Raw genomic sequence first — 23,498 nt, 5'->3', positions numbered from 1 at the left:
CACTAACAGAAAACTCAGTATAACATCTGAAATTCGAACAGCAAGAGTGACTAAGCACTAATTAATTCCATCATATAGTTATCTATGCACCAAACCTGATGATCAAACACTAGTTTCGGTCCTCCATCAGCAGCAGTATCCTCACTGAGTAACATCCATGTGTTTGTGTCAATGTCGTAACGATAGAAATCACTTTTCAGAGATTTGCTGTTCCTCACAGAGGAATCCAAATAACGCCCCAAAGTGTAGATTTGCCTTCGTTGAATGTCAATGCACATTTTATGACATGATCTAGCACTAGGACCATTCTGTGGAGAGCAAACAAAAAAAAAAAAGAAAGAAAGAAAGAAAATTCAAAGAATAAATAATACAAAACAAAATTAAATGCCTCTTTTTGCTGACTTTCACGAACAGGTCTGCTCAGAAATTTGATCAATTCCAACTAATATATATCCAATATTAGACTTAAGTCTCTATAGAAAAATAAAAGAAGCAATAGGAGACACAAATATTAGCTTAGAAATGCTTAAACTCTACCAGGAAACATGAGAACAACTATTTTCTATTCTATTGCACTCTGTTTATAACACTTCTATGGCTTCTAATGTATACTGCATTACATTTTAGTCATTTGTGTACAGAGCTTAATTCTTTTGTACATGTCAATCTACTCAAAGACACATTTGGTTTTTCAAAATATTTTTGTACACTTCATCAGAATCTAGCATAAAACAGATACTTCAAGAATATTTAGAATTTAATAATTGGTAGGAACCTTAATAAAACTTGTAGTTTGATGTTCTCCTTTAAAAAATAAAGATGCAGAAGCTCAAAGAAGAAAGATAGCCTCCTGAAAGTAGTAAGCTAGTGAAAGAAGCAGAATGAGAATCCAAGTCTTTCACTACTTCTTCCACACTTTGTATTATATAAAATTGACTCTCCTGACAAGATAAATAATTCAGCTACATTAATTAGGGAACAAAATGAAGAACAGTATATTATCAACAGAAATTAATTAGTTGAGATCACTTGTATCACAGGACAGAACAAAAGGTTAAAAAAAATTGTAGTATAGGCTTAAAAAAAAAGAATTCATGAAAAGAAAAATGGAACTTCAGCTGGGTAGGACTGGATTAGTTGAAAGAGGGAAAAGGAAAAATATCTTGTATTTGTTAAATATCTCCTAAATTCTACCTATATTATTACTATATGTGCAAGATAAGAGAAACAAAAGCAAAAATACACTACAGTATGTGCAGTTATGACTGAGATGAAGAATTCCTGCCACAGAAACAGCAGAGTTGAAGTATAAGGTAGAAATACAAAGCCTGTGAATGACTGACAGAGAACTGAATATAATCTTGCAAGCATTAAAGAACTATTATAGATTTCTAGAGAAGGATACGACATAAAAAAGCAGTATTATAGGATGAGTAATCCAGTATTATTTAGATTAGATGAAGGAATAAAAATATCAGACAGGAAAAACAGTTTGACATTCGTGTGAGTATTCACGCTAATTACTATTTTAAGATTATTGTTAAATATTTTTGTCAAGGAAAATATGCAGCAGAAAGGCAGAAATTTTATTTAAGAAAGAATTTCCGCTCTGGCTGCCATGTTGTGTCCCCACACGTGTGCATCTAATTTCAGCCGGTCTGTGGGAGGCTCCATGAGCACCAAACCTAATCCCCCAGGGAAGCCCCACTTCTGCTCCAGCAGTAGGAAAGAAATGATCGTGAACCAGAATAAACTCACCAAATGGCAAGCACAAGTGCACATTAGTGGGAAAAAAAACTGTCAGCAGAAAGAAGAAGGTGGTTCTCAGAACAGTTACAACAGACAATAAAGAAATTTCAATTCTCCTTAAAGAAGTTAGAGGTAAACAGTATCTCTGGTATTGAAGAGGAGAAGATGTTCACAAACCAAGGGTCAATGATTCACCTGAATAACCCTAAAGGTTAGGCCTCTCTGGTAGCAAAGATGTTCACCATTACAGGCCATGCTGAGACAAAGCAGCTGAGAGAAATGCTACCCAGCATCTTAAACCTGCTTGGCACAGAGAGTCCAACCAGTTTAAGGAGAGGGGCTGAGGCTCTGTCCGAACAATCTGTGGATGGAAAAGCACCACTTGCCACGGGAGAAGATGATGATGAGCAAGTTCTAGATGTTGCGGAGAATTTTGATGAAGCTTCCAAGAATGAAGCGAAGTAAGCCGAGTCAACTTCTGAAGAAGATAAATCTTGAAGAAGTTATTGGGAGTTGCTATCTTATATTATGACTGCTCTTTAAAATTTTATGGATCTAATAAAATCTAGATCTACTATTTTTAATCCCAAGCCCCAAGACAATGCAGCTCTTCGCATTTTTTGCTTTTATACAATTCATTCTTTGCAGCTAATTAAGCTGAAGAAGCCTGGGGGTAAAGTCTGAAACGAAAGTTAATAAAGTTCTTTACCTGGTTGAAAAGAAAAAAGAAACAATTTCCTCTGTAATTAAGCAATTTCAAAAACAAATATGAGGCAACATATAATGAATCTATGCCATATTTCCTACAGTATGAAATCTGAAGTTTTAATAGGAGAATAATGGAACTTTCTTGCTTCAGTTTAATTAGCAAAAGTGCTATTAAAATGATGAGCAAATTACTTTCCAACTAAGAAGAAAAACGGGAATAAAGAAGAGAAACCAAGAAACTGGGGAACAGAAGGAAAAACAGAGAAAACTCATACAGTTTTTTGTTCTTTCAAAAAAATAACAGAATGATTAACAGAATTATAAACCAGTAGTAAGGCTAATTTTTTTTTAAAGAGAGAGAAAATACAAATTACCAGTATCAGAAATGAAAGCAGTACCATCAAAACAGGCTCACTAGAAACTAAAAACAACAAAGAACTATCACGAAAAATACAGTAAAATTTGACTAAGAAGATAAAACAGACATATTCATAACGCTAATTTTTCACTTAATGGTGAAATACAGAATGCTTTCCTGCTAAGATATGAAATAAGGATGTCCATCTGGTGCAGTAAGACATTAAAAAAAATTTTTTTTAAGAGTGGAAACAAAGAAGTTAAAATCATCTCTACTCACAGAGGACAGGACTGTTTAAAACATCCTAAGAAATCAACATAGAACGAACAAAAGACAAACTATTAGAAATAATTAAGTGGATTCACAAAAGTGATGATACAAAAAATATTAAAACATCAATTTACTTCAGTATCTTATGAGGAAACAAGTTGAAAATTAAAAATGTTTAAGTTTCATTTACAACAGCAAGGAAAAGCAAAATATACTGGGGTCCATTTAATAAAAAAGACCTCTAATCTGCAAACTCCAAGTGCTGAAGGAAAATGAGTAAGACTCAAATAAATGGAAATTTAGCCCTGTTCATGGATTAGAAGGTTCAGTATTAAGACATCAATTATCTCCAGGCTGATTTATAGACTGAACACACATCCAATCAAAATTTCAACAGTGTTAGAAACTGACATGATTCTAAAATTTATGTGAAAATATAAAGGACTTAGAAGAATCAAACCAATTTTTAAAAACAAGAACAAAAAGGTCTTATACTACTTGATCTAAACTCACATTGGAATATAAATAGATTAAAAGATAATGGGGCAGATTCGAATATCCTAAAAGACCAATATACTTATATACTCCATTGATTCTTGAAAAAGGTGCCAAACAGGGAAAGAAGATAGGAAGCAACCAGAACTCACATACATTTCTGGAAGGAATGTAAAACAGTACAACCACTTTGGAGAAAGCTTTAACAGTTCCATCAATGGATGCTAAAAGGGCAAAAGTTTGATGCTGCTGCTGCTAAGTCGCTTCAGTCTTGTCCAACTCTGTGCAACCCCATAGACAGCAGCCCACCAGGCTCCTCTGGCCACGGGATTCTCTAGGCAAGAATACTGGAGTGGGATGTGATTTTCTTCTCTGGAAAGTTTGATGAGTAACACAATATTTTCATAGTCTCAAAATGTCTCCCCTCAAATTACTTAATCATGCAGTAGGAAATCTGGTGAGCACATCAGACACATTGATGTAACGTGCCTGTCTCCTGACAGGACATATTTAGGAGGACCTGATGTTCATACGTGGCATCCCAGCTAGAAATGCTTAACCTATATCCAATCCTAGGGAAACATTAAGCAGACCCAACAGAAGGATAGTCTACAAAACTGCCATAGAGTCTTCAAAAATGCCATGGTCAAGAAAGACAGACAAGTCAAGGAACTAAAGGACACTAAAGAAGCATGACACTGAAATGCACTGTATTATCATGAACTGGGTCCTGGGTCAGGGACAGAGTTGCGGTAACAGTAAGACACCTATAAAGGACATTAAGTAACTCGAGTGGGCAGCCTTTCCCTTCTCTGGTGGATCTTCCCAACCCAGGGATCAAGCCCAGGTTTCTTGCATTGCAGGTGGATTTTTTACCAGCTGAGCCATAAGGGAAGACAAGAATACAGGAGTGGGTAGCCTATCCCTTCTCCAGCGGACTGTCCCGTCTCAAGAATCGAATCGGGGTCTCCTGCATTGCAGGAGGATTCTTCACCAACTGAGCTATCAGGGAAGCCCATAAAGGAAACTGCACTATTGGGATAACTACCTATATGTGAAAAAGGAATGGGGGTTACAATAGCACATCAGGGATCTTCAGGGACTCTATAAAGTCAAAGCCATTTTTATAACAATTGTTACTGTTGTTCAGTCACTAAAGTCATGTCTGACTATTTGTGTCCCCACGAACTGCAGCATGCCAGGCTTCCCTGTCCTTCACTATCTCCTGGAGTTTGCTCAAGCTCATGTCCACTGAGTCAGTGATGCTATCTAACCATTTCATCCTCTGTTGCCCTCTTCTCCTCTTGCCCTCAATCTTTCCCAGCATCAGGGTCTTTTCCAATGAGTCAGCTCTTCATATCAGGTGGCCAAAACACTGGAGCTTCAGCTTCAGCATCAGTACCTTCCAATGAATATTCAGGGTTGACTTCCTTTAGGAATGACTGGTTTGATCTCCATGCAGTCCAAGGGACTCTCAAAAGTCTTCTCCAACACCACAATTTGAAAGCATCAATTCTTCAGCGCTCCATCTTCTTTATGGTTCAACTTTATGGTTCAGTCTCATATGTGACTACCAGAAGAATCATAGCTTTGACTACACAGACGTTTATCGGCAAAGTGATATCTCTGCTTATACACTGTCTAGGTCTGTCATAGCTTTTCTTCTAAGGGGCAAACAAGTATCTTTTAATTTCGTGGTTGCAGTCACCATCCACAGTGATTTTGGACCCCAGTAAAATAAAATCTGTCACTGTTCATAACAATACTATTTTCACTCTCACTCTTACTCACTTGCTACATGACTTGTGATATAGCAGCAGACTGAATTTAGAAGCAAATATAAACCTACCTGCCTTCTATTCAGTCACAATTAACGAGACTTAGAAAACTATGAAACAGTACTACTTGACATATGACGGCTGTCTTAAGGAAAAGCATCTATGCAGTTGTTTTAGTTGCATTCTGATCTAGCTGCTTTTTCCACAAAACATGGTATTTACTCAAAAGAAAACTAACAATCCAGGTACAGTTATTCAGAGATTTTCTGAAAAATAAATGAAGTATTTTACTTTGAAGGAAAACAACTGATAAAATCTGTTGCCAGTAATAAAATGTACATTTTAAAGCCAATTTAGAATTTTAGAAAACTTCTCCCTGCCACTGTGATTGTGACACCTTCCCAACACATAAAAGACTTTGCTAATGAGACTGATAGTGATATTAACAAATGTGGTTTGGTATAATAAAATATGTCAACATCTGAAGACCTGCCTAACTCACAGAACCAGTATTTTTCAAGTGACCATCACACAAGTAAAAAAACAAGCACAGGAAAAACATATATTTAAAGAGCAACACAGATCAGTGGATCTTACTGTAACAGAATACAAAACACTAGCTGATGAGGTCTCAGAGTCTATAGTGCAATTACCTTTAAGAAGCAAACAACAATTTGTCAATTTGGGGTATAAGATCCAAAAAGAATATGTTCTATACATGAAAAGGCTACAATTAAAATACTACTAAAATACTACTAATAATAATATTAATATTCTTTCCAAGAATATATAAATGTGAGGTCCAATTTTCTTCATATATTTTACATAAAACAATATGTTGTAAAAGATGACATGCACAAGAACATATGAGAATCTAGCTGTCTTCCACTAAGATAGACATTAAAGATATTTATAAAAATGCAAAATTAAAAATATAATTTTTTTGAACCAATAAAAACTTACATGCATATATACATGAACATTTAAAATAATTATTCTAAAAGCTGAGCCATTCTACTGTCTTTCGACCTACTATGTGTTATTAGATACATTACTTAATCTAAATGAATTAAATTACTTTTGTGTGTGTGTGTGTGTGTGTGTGTATTCAATATTTTTACAGATTCTACTCCATTTAAAGTCATTACAAATTAATGGTTCTATTTCCCTATGCTGCACAATATATCCTTGTTGCTTAATTATTTTACACACATTGAGTAATGTGTGTAAAAAAAGCACATTCTGCTTTTTAATTGTATATAATACTTTTTTAAAAATATGCACCGAGGTATCATTAAATAATAAAACTTGTACTTACTGTACTAATTTTGTAGAAAACAAAATTGGATACGTGAACATGACTTCAATTTTGGAAGGAATGAGCATTTTGCTAGAGCCATATATCCTCATTCACTTCACTAATGAAACAAAGGTTTTTAGGTGTTTAAATGAAGTAATAAAAAACTATAATAAATCTTAATTCCAATACTGGATAATCAACTTATCTCTATTGATTTGAAAATAACAGAAAAGTGTTCTCATCAGAATAATCTACTATTAATTGCATCCTAAATATTACTTAGAATATTACATTAATATTACTTTTGAGGACCCCTATAATTCCTCTCTCCTGACAAAGCAGCCACTTTTCTGAATTTTCTATTTTTCATTTCTTTGCTTTTCTCCAGCATTAACTTTTTATCTAACTTATCTGAACTACTTACTCACTACAGAGTAAGCATCCATGCCTTAAGGAATTCAGTTTCCACTGGGAAATAGAAATATAAACCAATCACTGTAGTAACCCACTCAAGGAATGTAAAGGGTTAAGTAGTCACACCAAAGGAAGCTTCCAATTCTGGTTGGGGAAGTCAAGAAAAGCTTCACAGAGGAACTGAAGTTTGAACTGTGTTTTAAAGGGTAAGGAGGCATATACAGTTCCAGAAAAACATCTATTTCTGTTTTATTGACTATGCCAAAGCCTTTGACTGTGTGAATCACAATCAACTGTGGAAAATTCTGAAAGAGATGGGAATACCAGATCACCTGACCTGCCTCTTGAGAAACCTATATGCAGGTCAGGAAGCAACAGTTAGAACTGGACATGGAATAACAGACTAGTTCCAAATAGGAAAAGGAGTATGTCAAGGCTGTATATTGTCACCCTGCTTATTTAACTTCTATGCAGAGTACATCATGAGAAACGCTGGGCTGGAAAAGAAGGACAAGCTGGAATCAAGATTGCTGGGAGAAATATCAATAACCTCAGCTATGCAGATGACACTACCCTTATGGCAGAAAGTGAAGAGGAACTAAAAAGCCTCTTGATGAAAGTGAAAGAGGAGAGTGAAAAAGTTGGCTTAAAGCTCAACATTCAGAAAACGAAGATCATGGCATCTGGTCCCATCACTTCATGGGAAATAGATGGGGAAACGGTGGAAACTGTCAGACTTTATTTTTTTGGGCTCCAAAATCACTGCAGATGGTGACTGCAGCCATGAAATTAAAAGACACTTATTTCTTGGAAGAAAAGTTATGACCAACCTAGATAGCATATTCAAAAGCAGAGACGTTACTTTGCCGACTAAGGTCCGTCTAGTCAAGGCTATGGTTTTACCAGTAGTCATGTACAGATGTGAAAGTTGGACTGTGAAGAAAGCTGAGCGCTGAAGAATTGATGCTTTTGAACTGTGGTATTAGAGAAGACTCTTGAGAGTCCCTTGGACTGCAAGGAGATCCAACCAGTCCATTCTGAAGGAGATCCACCCTCAGATTTCTTTGGAGGGAATGATGCTGAAGCTGAAACTCCAGTACTTTGGCCACCTCATGCGAAGAGTTGACTCATTGGAAAAGACTCTGATGCTGGGAGGGATTGGGGGGCAGGAGGAAAAGGGGACGACAGAGGATGAGATGGCTGGATGGCATCACTGACTTGATGGACGTGAGTCTGAGTAAACTCCAGGAATTGGTGATGGACAGAGAGGCCTGGTGTGCTGAGATTCATGGAATCGCAAAGAGTCCGACATGACTGAGCGACGAAACTGAACTGAACTGAACTGAGGCATACACTAGGTGAAAGCTGAATACATGGGAGGAGCAGCCTCTGTTAATTCCAAACAGGGAAAGAACAAATTGCATACCAAAGAACACAGGCGAGAATGTTGAATAAATTCTAGCACTCACAAGTATGGCTAGCACAGCCAAATAATGAGGCTAGAAAAGTAGGTGGGGACCAAATCATGATGAGAAATTTGAAGTTTTCACACTAAGCAAATAGAACTAAAGTAGATAAACTTGTTTATTATTGCTGTAACTGTTATTACTCATGCTTTCCTGATCTATGTCCCTGGGTAGTGCCACCCATCACCCATAACTGTGGATTTGATCACATGACTTCTTTTGGGAAAATGGGACAATAACAAATTTAATGACGTGCATATGTCTACATCATCCCTGCTGCAGCCTTGCCCCTACATGAGAATAAGACTCATGCTAGTCAACAAGAAGGTGAGTGGCTATGCAGAACAGAGTCAAATAGTCCCAGAAGCTATTCTAGACTAGAGACAGTCAGCTGACTTCCAACACATGAGTGAGCCCAGTTAACCTACAGATTTGTGAACAAAATAAATACTTATTATTATATGCCACTAAAGTTTCGTGTGTGGATGTGAGAGTTGGACTGTGAAGAAAGCTGAGCGCCGAAGAATTGATGCTTTTGAACTGTGGTGTTGGAGAAGACTCTTGAGAGTCCCTTGGACTGCAAGGAGATCCAACCAGTCCATTCTGAAGATCAGCCCTGGGATTTCTTTGGAGGGAATGATGCTGAAGCTGAAACTCCAATACTTTGGCTACTTCATGAGAAAAGTTGACTCATTGGAAAAGACTCTGATGCTGGGAGGGATTGGGGGCAGGAGGAGAAGGGGACGAGAGAGGATGAGATGGCTGGATGGCATCACTGACTTGATGGACGCGAGTCTGAGTGAACTCCGGGAGGTGATGATGGACAGGGAGGCCTGGCATGCTGAGATTCATGGGGTCACAAAGAGTTGGACACGACTCAGCAACTGAACTGAACTGAAAGTTTTGTGGGTACTTGTAATATATGGAATATATTGTGATATGTGGGATGCAGTAGATAATTGAAACAGTTTGACTGAGATTAATTATAGGGTTTAAGCAGAGATGCTATGTGGCCCAAAGAAAAAAACTGTTTTGAAGACTATGTTAATGAATGAAGACTAGGTTTGGAATCAACAATGGAGGCAAAAAAAATTTTAGAAAGAAACCACAACCCTGAAAGGAATAGAGAGGAAAAAATGTCTGAAACTCAATATTGGGTGCTAGAACTGGTGGAACTTAGGCCCTAATTAGACACAATTCAATAAAGAGAAAGGATTTCAGGATGAATTGTAAACTTCTTGCAAAAACAATTCAGACACAATCAACCTAGATTTAAAATAGTTTAAGAGAAATAAGAAAGGTATTCTTTTAAGATCTGCCTTTGTATTTTTCAGGAAAGAAATAATCATTTCAGAAAATGGTACTTAATACTGAAAAGGAAAAGCCCATTTTTACAGGGATAATAATAATTTTAAGATCTCTTTAGAAAGATTAAAAAATACTCAAATATTTAACAAAGGAACACACCAAGTAAGCAAGGATCCAGTTTCCTAAGATGATAGACATAGCACCAGAGTTTTTAAAAAATGGCCTTCCTAGATTAAAATTGGTGGCTTTGAATTGAGTCTTTTCTTCTTCTTTTCATTTGCTGTTACAATTGTTTTTAGTTTATTTTTCACCCTGTAATCTAAAACTGCTTGGATGGAAAAGTACAAAAAAAAATTCTACAAAGATATTTAAAAAAATACATGAATATGTGCCTTATAGCAGTGTATAATTAATTATACACTTATTTAATTCAAAATCATAAATTCAAGACATTCTATTCACTATGGAAGTTTTATGTGTATATGCATCAATAGACAGACTCACACATGAATAAACAATTTTAGTTAAAAATAAAATATATATCATTTGTGGAAACTGATAATACAGTCAAATAGTGAGGGGCCAAAGTAGTAAGATAGTGAGGAATCAAAAGCATGTATTTCCAGAGGAAACAAAAATAAATGTACAAAATAAGAACAGAGGTGACAGAACATGAGAAAAAAGATAGTTTATACAGTTACATTTTAACTAAAATGGTTAAAATCTAAGTTACATTAGATACTCATTTCTATTTATCTCTATAACATAGATTTGTTCATGTAACTATAGTTCAAGAACCTGGTATAGAAGCTGGAATGCAAGAATGCTTAAGCCAAACTTGTCACCACAAATTCTTCTGCTACCACTGCTGACACACATTAGAAAAGAACACAAATCACTCAGAAAGAGAAGTGTATGCCCACACCCCTCTCGTAATAAAGATGGGTGAGAACTCAAGTCTGAAAACTTGCCTCTTTCTCAGTGTCTCTAGAGATACAAGTCCACTGGTTCTCTTTCACACTGTACGCCCAGAAGTCAGCAAGATCTTGCGTTCCATCCCAGCCACCAAACAAATAAACAGTCTCTGTGAAAATTAGAAAAATATGTTTAAAAAAATAAACTTAAGACAGAATTTAAGCAAAGGCACCCATATTTAGCCATTGCTTCTAAGGTCATTTAAGAAGGTACCTCTAAGTAACCTTAAAAATGAGATTTTTAAACTAGTAACATTCCAAAATAAATATTACTATTTCCTAAACATAAGCATAAGGAAAGGCTGCTGCAGAACCAGTATTTTGATAGATTTATAAATATGAAGGTAACTAAGAGGCATCCCCTAAAATTCTGATTCCAAAGGTCCTTTGTGAGTAAAAAGAGGCAGTACTTTGGCAGTACCCAAGGGGAATCCCGATGAGCAGCCAGTTTAGGATCTTCTGTGTTAGGCCATGAAAAGTTTACATTTACCAGCTTCTCAACAATCCAGCTTCAGAGTCTTAAAAAAAAAAATTCCAGAGGGATATACAGTGCAGAAAAAAACTTCACAGTAAAACTGTTTTCTACTACAATATCAAAACTTATAGTTAAAACTAGCTGAGTTGAAATTAGATATCTTAAGAATAAAGTGATGTATAGCCTTGATATTCCCATGGAAACTGGGGGAAATTACTGCAAATATATTGTGGTAGATTTAACTCCTCAGAAATCAACTTTTAAGTCACTCCAGGTATCCTGAAAATTTGATTTCTTGTAACTCTGAAATGTCTATTTTATCTATGGACTTTATCATGCAACAAAACATTTCTTGCTCAGAGACTAGTGAAAATTTTTATATACAACACTGTGAATCATCCACTTTCTTTAAAAAATAATAGTGCCTTTCTTTTCTTCAAATATTTATATCCATTGTAAATATCTTATGTCTACCGGTTATACATACCATTGGAAAAGACCCTGATGCTGGGAGGGATTGGGGGCAGGAGGAGAAGGGGACAACAGAGGATGAGATGGATGGACGGCATCAACAACTCGATGGACATGAGTGAGTAAACTCCGGGAGTTGGTGATGGACATGGAGGCCTGGCGTGCTGTGATTCATGGGGCCACAAAGAGTTGGACACGACTAAGCAACTGAACTGAACCAAACCACTTTTTAAAGTTAAATAATATATTACAGGAAAACTATAAAGCCATCTACTTTCTAACTGACATGACCGAAGCCTATATATATGGAGACTGTCATCTACATTACATCCTACCATGAAGGGTTAAAATGCAGAGTGCATACAGAAATACTGTAACACTACTTAAGAAAATTCCTGCCATTCATAGAGATATCTTATAAGAGATTTTTGTCATGTTTTCAAGTAATTTCAAACTCTAAGTGAATCTTCTAAATGAAAGAACCTAGAGGAAATCAAAACAAAGCTGTTGGATAAGAACAAACCACTGGAACCGTTCTAACGCTAACTTAGTAATCATGTATAGGTCACTTCACTTGCCTGGGTCCTGGTTTTTTCATTTATAGAGCTCTTAGTGTGGTGATAAAGATTTTCAGATATAAGTTACATGAAAACATTCTGAAGACTGTTGTCAACCATGAACAGCATTTCTACCTTTAAAACATGCATACACACACAAAATACTTTCTAGTTACTAAGCACCACAAATGCAATAAAAATAGTATTACTGTATCTGTTTCCACGTTTAACTTAAGTACCTAGAACACTTTGGTTCTGTACAAATGTGAAATAGTGGAAACTATTAAACTGCCATCTCTCAGAAATATAAAACAATCCATTATCATTAGTTAAGTAACATTCTATTTCCCAAATGAAACACAGTAATGCCCAGATACTGAGAATTTTATAGGAAAAAATTTAAGAATTTTCATCTGACATAAAAATTGTTTGCCAAACCCCATTAGATTCTAAAGCCTGGAGAGGGAGAAGGTATATAACTAAATAGCAGTAGCAATTGACCTTTTGTTTTAATAGTGTTTCTGGGCAACCTCTGGATAAGGTTACCCTAGTTCATTAACTTTAATAACCTTTCCTCTTGGGCTCTGGGTTCTCAATGTTCTTTCTGAAAAGCAAGTTTCTTTGTACGCATAAATTCTCACAGCAGAGAAAACCCACATTTCCACAACAGCCTCATTGATAGCTGAGCAAAATAAAATCTGGCACAGAGCAAGCATCCCAATGGAATTAATCCAAGATGTCATTCTTGTCTGTGAATGCTTTGTGGTCCCAGTTAAAAGTTTAATAGTAAAATTGAATGAATCAAGATAGAAACAGGACCTTTTGACATACCTGAATGAAATGAGTAACACAATTTTAATTAAATCATCTAATCATTTAAGTTAAATCATTCGGAGATAAAAATATCTAGAAATGAACACCAGCAAAAATATTATTTAATGCATAAAGAATATAAAAAACTTTTAAAGATTATAGAAATAATCAGAATTGTAGTGAGAACTAAGAAAGCACAAAAGAGGAAATGCTGTTACTTGCAACATGGCAGTAGCTTGGTTTAAACTCTCATGGTTATAGGTTATATAACAATTCATGCGCAGCTCAAAACCAGGAAAACAAACAGCCCAATTAAAAAAATGGGTGGAAGACCTAAGCAGAACTTCGTCTCAAATGAAGACATACAGATGGTCAACAAACGCATGAAAAGATGCTCAACGTTGCTCATTATTAGAGAAATGCAAATCAAAACTACAACGAGGTTTCACTTTATACCAGTCAGAATGGCCATGACCAAAACTATCTACATACAATACGTGATGGAGAGAATGTGGAGAAAAGGGAATCCTCTTGAACTGATGGTGGGAACATAAATTGATACAGCTACTATGGAGAACAGTGTTCTCCATTCCTTAAGAAACTATGAATAAAACTACTATATGACCCAGCAATCCCACTACTGGATATACACCCTGAGAAAACTGTAACTCAAAAGACACATGTACCCCAATGTTCACTGCAGCACTATTTACAACTGTCAGGACATGGAAGCAACCTAGATGTCCATCGACAGATAAATGGATAAGGACGGTGGCCCAGAGGTTAAAGCATCTGCCTGCAACACGGGAGACCTAGGTTCGATCCCTGGGTCGGGAAGATCCCCTGGAGAAGGAAATGGCAACCCACTCCAGTATTCTTGCCAGGAGAATCCCATGGATGGAGGAGCCTGGTGGGCTACAGTCCACGGGGTCGCAAATAGTCGGACACAACTGAGCGACTTCACTTTTGCTTTCTATATACAATGGAATATTACTCAGCCATAGAAAGGAAAGAAACTGGGTCATTTGCAGTGATGTGGATGAATCTAGAGACTGTCATAAGTCAGAAAGAGAAAAACAAATATCGTATATTAATGCACATATATGGAATCTAGAAAAACGGAACTGATGAACCTAGCTGCAGGGCAGGACAGAGACGCAGATGTAGAGAATGGACTTGGGGACACAGTAAGAGAAGGAAAAGGTGGGACCAACTCAAACAGTAGCACTAAAATCTATACACTACCAAGTATAAAACAGCTAGCAGGAAGCTGTTACATACAGCTCAGGGAGCTCAGCTCAGGGCTCTGCGATGACTTAAAGGGATAAGATGGAGGGATGATAAGGAGGCTCAAGAGGGAGGGAATGTTGCTGTTATTCAGTTGCTAAGTTGTGTCCAACTCTTTGCGACCCCATGGACTGCAGTACACCAGGCTTCCCTGTCCTTAACTGTCTCTGGGAGTTTGCTCAAACTCATCTCAGGGAGGGGATATATGTATACATACAGCTGATTCACAATGCTGTACAACAGAAGCTAATACATTGTAAAGTAATTACCCTCCAATTAAAAAAAAAATTTAAATAATTCATATACATGCATAGGGTAGTAAATCCTCCCCAAGCAGCAGCCCTTTCTCTATTGTCTTTTCTTAAAAGGAGCATAGGCCACAGAGACTATTTTTCCCAGATGCATGGGAATGTCCAGTCAGTATTTTCTCAGTACTAATCTGAACTGGCAAGGCGCTTTAGAGAAAAAAAACAAACAAAGACAACATCGTCCCTCCCCTCAAGGAGCTTACAATCTAGTGAAGAATATAAAATGTTGAAGCTTCCATACTTTGGCAACACATTAGAAAGAGCCAACTCAGTGGAAAAGACCCTGATGTTGGGAAAGATTAAAAGCAAAAGGAAAAGGGGGTGGTAGAGGATGAGATGGTTAGATTGCATCACCAACTCAAAGAACATGAATTTGAGCAAACTCCAGGAGATAGTGAAGGACAGAGAAGGCTGGCGTGCTGTAGTCCATGGGGGTCACAAAAAGTCATATGCAACTTAGCAATTGAACAACACCAACATAAAACAAGTACATAAATCACCACAGTGCAAGTGCCATAAGAAAGGTAAAAAGATCACCATGGGAGTTCACAAAAGGAGAGAGAATACAACAAACTGAAGGGACCCAGGAAGATTTCATGGTGACAAGCGGTATCTGACCTATGCATCAGAAGGTGGCTTTGTTGACAGAATGAAAGAAAGAGAAGAGGACTTTTTCAAGTAGGGTACAAAGTAAAATAAAGGTACAGAGACAGAAAAACACACAAAAAGTGTTTTAAAAGACAGAATCTAAAGCCAGGCAGACCTTGAATGATATCGCAGCTCTACCACCGTGGCTGTGGAACCAACACCACATTCCTTAACCACTGGTTTCCTCAGCTCTAAAATTCTATGAGACAGAATACCTATCTCATAAAACCGCCATGAGAATTCAATAATGCATGTACCATGGTGAAAGCTGTGTGATGAATAAACACACCGTTCATTTTAAAAGAACAAAAAAGGTAGAGGAATATAGTTAAGTTATAAAGACAGGCAGCAGACAGATCATGAAATGGGATAAATGGCAACATAAATGTTTTGAACTTGACTCCACAGACAGTATGAACTTCCTGTGTAGGTCAGAGGTAAATAATCCTCTGGTCGATGCAGGAGATGTGGGTTTGCGGGTTCAATTCCTGGGTCAAGAAAACTCCCTGGAGAAAGAAATGGCAACCCACTCCAGTACTGCTGCCTGAGAAAGCCCATGGACAGAGGAGCCTGGTGGACTACAGTCCATGGGGTCACAAAAGAGTAGGACACAACTGAGCGACTAACAACAACTACACACAGTACAGATCCACAGAAGATTTTATGCAAAGCTGTGACATGGTCAGATCTGAACCTGCAGCATATGGACTCACTAAAAAGGATGAGCCAAGAAACAGAAAGATTGGGAATAAAGTGATCACTAATAGCCAATGTTAAAGATATCAAGTCAATTTCATTCTCAGAGACTAAATGGATCAATCACCAATCAGTCATTACTTCAGCCACAAAAGTTAAAATGCAGCCATTTTCGGTATCAGTACTAGATAAACCCTACAACTACTTACTACCAAAAGTACTAATCTATACATCTCAGATACACTAAAAATAAGGTAGAAATGTTATCACATCAGTGTCTTCACACCATTTTGCACAAAGAAGCAAGCTTTTTATTTTACAAGCCCAACTGCAGTATCTATCCTCCTCTGATTCTTAGGGGTAAATCAGACTCTGCTGATTGCATAATCCTCCACAAGATGGCACACTACTATTCATAATTAAATCCACTTTTCCACTTTGAAATAGTACAGAATGCATATACTATGGACTGACATACCATGGGTCCAATCTCAGATAAAATTCTAATGTCATGCATTTAAAATGGATAACCAACAAGGACCTACTGTATACAGGAACTTTGCTCAATGTTATGTGACAGGCTGGATGGGAGGGGAGTTTGGGGGAGAATGGATACATGTATATGTATGGCTGAATTCCTTCACTGTTCACCTGAAACTATCATAATACTGTTTGTTAATTGGCTATACCCTAAAACAAAATTAAAAAAACTTTTTTTTAAATTCAAGTCTCAAAAAGAGGGAAGAGGAGGGTTAGTAGCCTTGTAAAAGAGGTTAGCTTAATGTCTAGTGTAATACACAATTTCTAGTGTAATACCATAGAAAAACAAATGAAATTTTTAAAAAAGCTTTTAAGAAACACAAATTTATATCCAAGGTTAAATGAACTCTGTCAGGACATTTAGTTTATGAGTCTAATCCCTCTGAAAATGTAGCTAAGACCTTAGATTGACATGAGAATTTTTGAAGGGAGGAATAAATTAGAAGGGAAAAAGATATTTTATGTGCTCTTTAACCTTACTTTCTTTAGCCATTCTCTTGAACTCTCAAGACCCAGCAGATTATCAACTGGATTCATCTGTCTCTCTTTAAAAAGAGCTATATTTCTTACGTAAAGCTATGATTACGAAACTACAGACTGATCTTTTGGGTTATTTCAGTATATTGCTATTTCCATGCTAAAAGGTTGTATTTTCTGCCTATGACAATACACTTTATACTAGGGCTATATTTTAGAATTCCTTTCTGATAACCCTATGAGAGAAACAGATTTATGTCACATGAAGTTACAGAAATATACCATCACATGTAGTTACAGAAATACAACCATATGAATGTATTTGTATTTAAAAACTAAAGCCCATGTTTACCTACTTTCTTCAATGGTTTCTTTAAAGAATATCAAGGAAAACCATTATGTAGAATTAAAAAATAAAAAAGGAAGAACTTTACATATAAAGTATACAGAACAGTCAGGTTCAGATTTCCATAGAAGGGCTCTTTCCAGCAACTTCTTTAACTCTTTAAAAGATATCAAATACTGGGGTTTTGCCTAAATCTTATCACCTATTCTGCTTAAGTCAGAAAACGGCTGGTAATACAGGTTCTTAAAATTCAATGAGAGTTGAACAAAGAATTGCCTGGTGCAATGAAGTTTTCATCTGGACAGACTTCCACTCTGAAGCAAATCAGACATGTCTTTTCTCTCTATTCGCCTTATTTTACTCAGACTTGAAGCACAACTCACAGTTGAAGAATGTAAGTGGAAAACTGCCAGGTGTAGGAATTATGATCAATAAAATTGACATGCTCTTCCAAGTAGGACAAAATACAACATTCCTTCTCTAGTAATAACAACAGAATTCACTTGGAAGAAAACTTTGAAAATTAGAGTAAAATCTGTGCCTCCATGTACTTTTTAAAATGGCCTTGTATTTTTAGAGCTGTAGCAAAATTGAAGAAAAAAAGATCTACAGACTGAAAAACGAAAAGAAAATTTAAGGACTATTACATTTTTAATATTTAAGAAAACAAGATACATGAAACACTGGGAATCAATAATTGCTCTGAAATACAAGTCACTTCAAAGAAGCTGAAATGAGCTCTGTGAAGTTTTAGTCTAGTTAAATACCTGGCACACTGCAAGCACTCAATAAATATTAGCAATTATTAGGAAACCTGTTGTCCCTCACTCCTTATATCTGCAATAGCTTTTAATAAGAATGTAAAGGAATTAACTATGTTTTTCAATTTCACTTTATGGTATTTTATAAGTGAAGTTATATGCTTTATTACTATTTACATATTTAAAATTTGCTAAGGTCTCAGGAGTTAGCTCTCACAATCTACTGTGTTTTCTCTTTTCTGCTATTACACCGGAGACTTTCATTGTATCTTCAGCATAAGAATCTAAGAATCACCAAGGTAACAGCAGCATGAACACAGGCTTTGGAGCCAGACGGTCCTATAGACCTAGGTTCAAATCCCAGCTCCACAGCCTTGGACACAACATCACCTATTCTGTATAATGAGGATTATCTACCTTTCCAGTAGTAAATAAAATAAATGAACATATTAAAGTTTTAATCCCAACCTCTACATATTGTAGGTATTCAATAAATATTACTCCTCAGGTTTGAAAAAAACTTTTTAGTCTAGTGAAAATGTTCTTAACTCTTTGATGATCTGAATTCATGGATTCTCTTTCAGAAAAATGAATATGCAAACCAAATATTACATATAATTTCAACAGATTAAGAACCCTGCTCAGGAAACCTATGAAATGCATATTTAAAATAAGGACTGGACTTCTCTATACTTCACTACGTAGGCACCAACTTTATAAAGATAGAACTTCTGGTTTCTTCAAATTCTACTTGAGGAAAGTCACAACCTACCTAATTCTTACGAGAAAGTTCTTAAAATGATTTTCAGTATTTTTTTCTAAAAATATAAAAGTATACTTATGGTTTCCCTTACTTTCTAAAACATCAGTAAGGGCAATATATACAAAAGATGAAACAAATATACTGAAATAATACTGGTTAGAATGTGGAATTACGGGTGAAATTTTTTTTTTCCCTTCAATACTGCTTGCTTTAAATTGCTTTTCAAAAATTTTTAAACTGCTTAAAAATATTTCCACGGTGAGATTATATCAAAAACCAAAAGACCTCTAAATTTACATCAAATTCTCTCAGAAGAACTAATAAGTATGTATTTGTATGTTAATATTGCATATAAATAGTATATATTTATATGTTATAAATTATTTCATTTAACTCCCACAAATCAATTATTCCTATTTTTATCATCATTATAACTCCTTCAAGATCAAATAAAAAGTCAGTGGGAAAAAAAAATCAGGATTGAAATCCAGATATGTTTAACAAATACACATATACACTTCCCTCCCACAAACTCAATCTCCAACCACTATATCTGATTGTTATATCAATAAGACTGGACTAGAAAAGGTTCTTTCTAAGACTTAATAAATGCATCTTAGAAGATGATTAAAATCAACCTAATGGTAGCAGTTATAAGAATACATAATGAAATAAAGTATATGAAACCACTCTGGTAAATTATGCTTTTAATTTTATAATAGAAATAGAAGGATTTGTAGAGAAAAGAAATCTCAAAGATATCCCAGATTCTCTTACACTCAAATTAAATCCAGAAAGCACCAATGTTATCCTAAAAAAACACAAAGTCTATAAACCATTTTATTTTTCTACCTACATCCCAAGGTAGTAACTACAGCTGTAAGATAATATAGTCTATATACAGAACAATCATCAGAAAATTTAAATATATTAGAGTAAAATCAATAATATAAATTTACCTCAAAAAATATCAGCATATTAAACAAATGGCATCATGACATGATCTACTCACCAAGGTTTAAAGCAATGTAAGAATGTAGTTTCTAAATAAATATCTTTCTTTCCACTCAAAGGAAAATGGATTTTAAAATTCTGATTCAATTCAACAAATATTTAGTTCATACTCCATACCAGGCTCTGGGGCCACAGAAATAAATAATGCAAGATTCCTCTCTCCCCGCTCCTCGGCCACAGTAAGACTACTGGGGATGGAGATAGAAAGGAGAGAGCAATGGGACACACAACACCTACACAAGCAATTCTAAACCAATATGGAAATCACGATAGTAACAGTAATAGGATGAACACAGTTCTGTGCAAACACAAAAAAAGGAAATGATTATTCAGCCTGGCCCTGTCTTCTGAAACCCAAAGTAATATATCTAACCACTTATTAGAAATATCTACTAGGATCTCAAACTTAACCTGTCTGAAATCAACCTGCTGAACAACGGACCATTAATCCTCTTTTTCTACCCATCTTAGGGAATGGCTATACTATTTTCCCAATTAATCAGATCAAAACCTTGAGCTATCCTTTACTCCTTTCATTCACTCATATCCAGACTGTCAGTAAATCCTGTCAGCTGTATGTAACATTTTCAAAATACACCCACAATTTAATTAATTCTCATCACTATGATCACCAATCTAGTAAACTCCAATGCTATCATTACTTCTCTGGTAAGAACTGCTTCCTAAAAGGTCTCTCTACTTCTGCCCATCACCTAATTAGTTTTGTTAAAATGCAAAGTCAATTATTAACAGTAACATTTCTCAAAGCCCAACAATATTTCCCATTAATCTCTCACTATGAATAAAGGTTAAAGTTCTTACAAAAAAAACCAACACAATCGCCCATCACTACCTCTCTGACTTTATTGCCTATACTCTCTTCCTCACCCACCACCTTATACCAAGCAGCAAATAATCTGGAAAGAAAAACAAGAGTAGAGGAAAGGGTGGCAAGAGTTCACTTTGTAAACACTATTATTTCAATAGGAATACCACTTACACAGAGCGAGAAATTTCATTTGAAATTTTATATGAATACCAGCAGTATTTACTTACTGTGGAATGTCAAAACTTATGAGGTATTTTAATCCTTTAAAAAATAAATAGGTAATGAATCTTCCCAGAGAGCTCCATAAAAGCAGACAAAAATATTACATACCATTTCAAGAGTATCATGGGCCTCCTTAGAGCCCACTTATGAAGCCTCATCTAAGAAAACAAAGAAATACCAAAAGAATAGAGCACGGCAATAGAAAGGACTATAGACAGCAAAGGTTAGCCGAAACAAAAGATTGAGAATGCCAAGGTATAGAAGTTACTAGACTTTTGAATGGTATTTTTAAAGTTCCTTTTGTTTTCTCTTGATAGAGCAGATTCCTGGATTACCTACCTCATAAGTAAACACCTGTTTAAACTTAACCTAAACCACAATTCTAGAATCTTATGAAAGTACAAAGCTTTTTCTGACTTGGTTGAGTCCTAGGGCATCTTGCCTTACTTTTCTCTCTGCTTCCAGACACCTGAATCCTCAGAAGCTGCATTCCTTCTCTACCTCAATCTGGATTCCAATCTTAACTGCATCACTAGTTTATATGTGTGTGCATGTGTGCGTGCGTGCATGCCTATCAGTCACTCAGTGGGTGTGTGTGTGTGCTAGTCAATGTTAGCATTTGTAAGTATGTGTGTGTGTATATATATATGTATGTATATATGTATGTATGTGTGTGTATGTGTGTATATATATGTTTGTGTATGTATGTATCTCAAAAGGAAGAATTCCTCACCAATAAGTTTTACACACCAACCCTATTACTCATACAAAGGATCACTGGAATGTGGTTAAACTCCTTGAATTTCACCGTTCACGTAGTTAGTACTATTTCCACACTATAAGCAGCAATGGTAACACTGACCATCAAGCTCACTTGAGTTATGGACAACTTTATGTTAACTGAGATTATCATGATTATTTAGTTTACCAGACTTTAAGTTTTTGGCTCCTGTTTTAAAGGCTCAAAATTTCATTTCATTGTCACATGCATCTGGCCATGCTCAGTCGTGTCCAACTATTCACAATCCCGTGGACTGTAGCCCACCAGGTTCCTCTGTCCATGGAATTCTCCAGGTGAGAATATTGTGAAGTAGGCTGCCATGTCCTCCTCCAAGGGATCTTCCTGACCCAGGGATCAAACCTGCATCTCTCTTGTGGCTCCTGCATTGGCAGGCAGATTCTTCACCACTGAGCCATCTGGGAAGCAGCATGGGCCTAAAGAAAGCCTGACCCAGCATTTAGAAAGTCTAGGGGGGAGAAAAAAATCACTGAAACAGATACAAAATGGCTCTAAATTAAAATCCCTCCATTTGGCACAGTGGATAGAGAGGCCTGGTGGACTACAAATCCATGAGGAAGCAAGAGTTGGACACGACTGAGCAAACACACACACCCACATACAGACATACTGATAGATAAATCTCTAAATTTCCTATGGTAGAAATATTTGCTCAAAAATATATTCACAAAGTATTTTTATTACACTTCTATAAACCAGTCCTCAAACAGAAGTATGGATACTGGTCAATTTTCATTGTAGATCTTGGTTAATCTATAATAAATCCTCAGAAGCTATGAGAGATTAATCCTTTAAAGATTTCATCTGGAATATGTCCCATGCCTATAAGTCATTCTTACTTATTTACAATGACTTACTTTAAGTCATTGTTTTCTTATAGTTTCTAAAGCAAATGAAGTAAATACTGAAACAACTCTTTTCCTTTCCCTGAAGTACTTTTTTAAAGGGAGTGTAGGGATAAGGATCTTGACTAACAAGAGTCTGCTGAAATCCTCCCCTTAATTCATAAAACAAAGATATTACCAAAAAAAAATGTCGATCTTTATCACTATATGCTGTAAGTATTTTACTTCAAGATCTCTGACCCGAAAAGTCAGATTTTAATTGTAAATGTCTCTGCTTATACCAAGTTCTGTTAGGACATCTGCCTATCATTTGAATCTTCTCATTTTCCATTCTCAAATATCATAGGTCACAAAAAAAGAAAATCTTTCTCTTTTGTTACACATGTACTTTAACCTATTTTATATAGGCCACATTCCATAATAAGCAACACAGAAAGCATTATGAAAATTCCTTCTGCTCCTTGATAAGGAAAACTTTAAATGTAAAAGTAAACCACATTATTTCCATATTTAAGAAAAATAGCATTTTATCTAGGAGATAAAAGTAGCTTTCCAAACAAACACTCTTTTTTAGTATTTTCTTAGCAATTTTTAAAGGAGGACCTAATAATATTTTCATCGTGACTGAGAAAAAAAAGGAATGACATTAAAATTCTACTGTATGTTCAAAAGAGAAAAGCTACTATAGACAATCTAAACACAAAATTTTACCTCTTTTTTCATATAAACTTAACTCTTTTGGATTAAAAAAAATCAACTTATATGTAGATCTGGTTCTCTGAGAAATAAGCATATGCATTATTAATTGAACTCTCAGGTAGGAAAAA

The 23,498-nt window shown here is 35.8% G+C and overlaps 1 protein-coding gene and 1 pseudogene across 1 annotated transcript in view; one reads left to right on the top strand and one right to left on the bottom strand.

The window, feature by feature from the left end:
• Positions 1 to 23,498, bottom strand: part of MKLN1 (muskelin 1) — a 203,524-nt gene that overhangs the window by 67,716 nt on the left and 112,310 nt on the right. The window contains exons 9-10 of the mRNA XM_068972702.1: positions 10,818 to 10,930; positions 96 to 308 (exon numbers count right to left, since the gene is read on the bottom strand). Coding sequence (XP_068828803.1) covers positions 96 to 308; positions 10,818 to 10,930 — 326 coding nt within the window. The remainder of the gene's footprint in view (positions 1 to 95; positions 309 to 10,817; positions 10,931 to 23,498) is intronic.
• Positions 1,619 to 2,214, top strand: LOC138080164 (transcription factor BTF3 pseudogene; annotated as a pseudogene).

This window comes from Capricornis sumatraensis, chromosome 5, assembly GCF_032405125.1.
Source record: "Capricornis sumatraensis isolate serow.1 chromosome 5, serow.2, whole genome shotgun sequence".
Classification (NCBI taxonomy): domain Eukaryota; kingdom Metazoa; phylum Chordata; class Mammalia; order Artiodactyla; family Bovidae; genus Capricornis; species Capricornis sumatraensis.
Note: the sequence above shows the minus strand (reverse complement) of the source record. Positions and strands in the feature narration are given on the sequence as shown.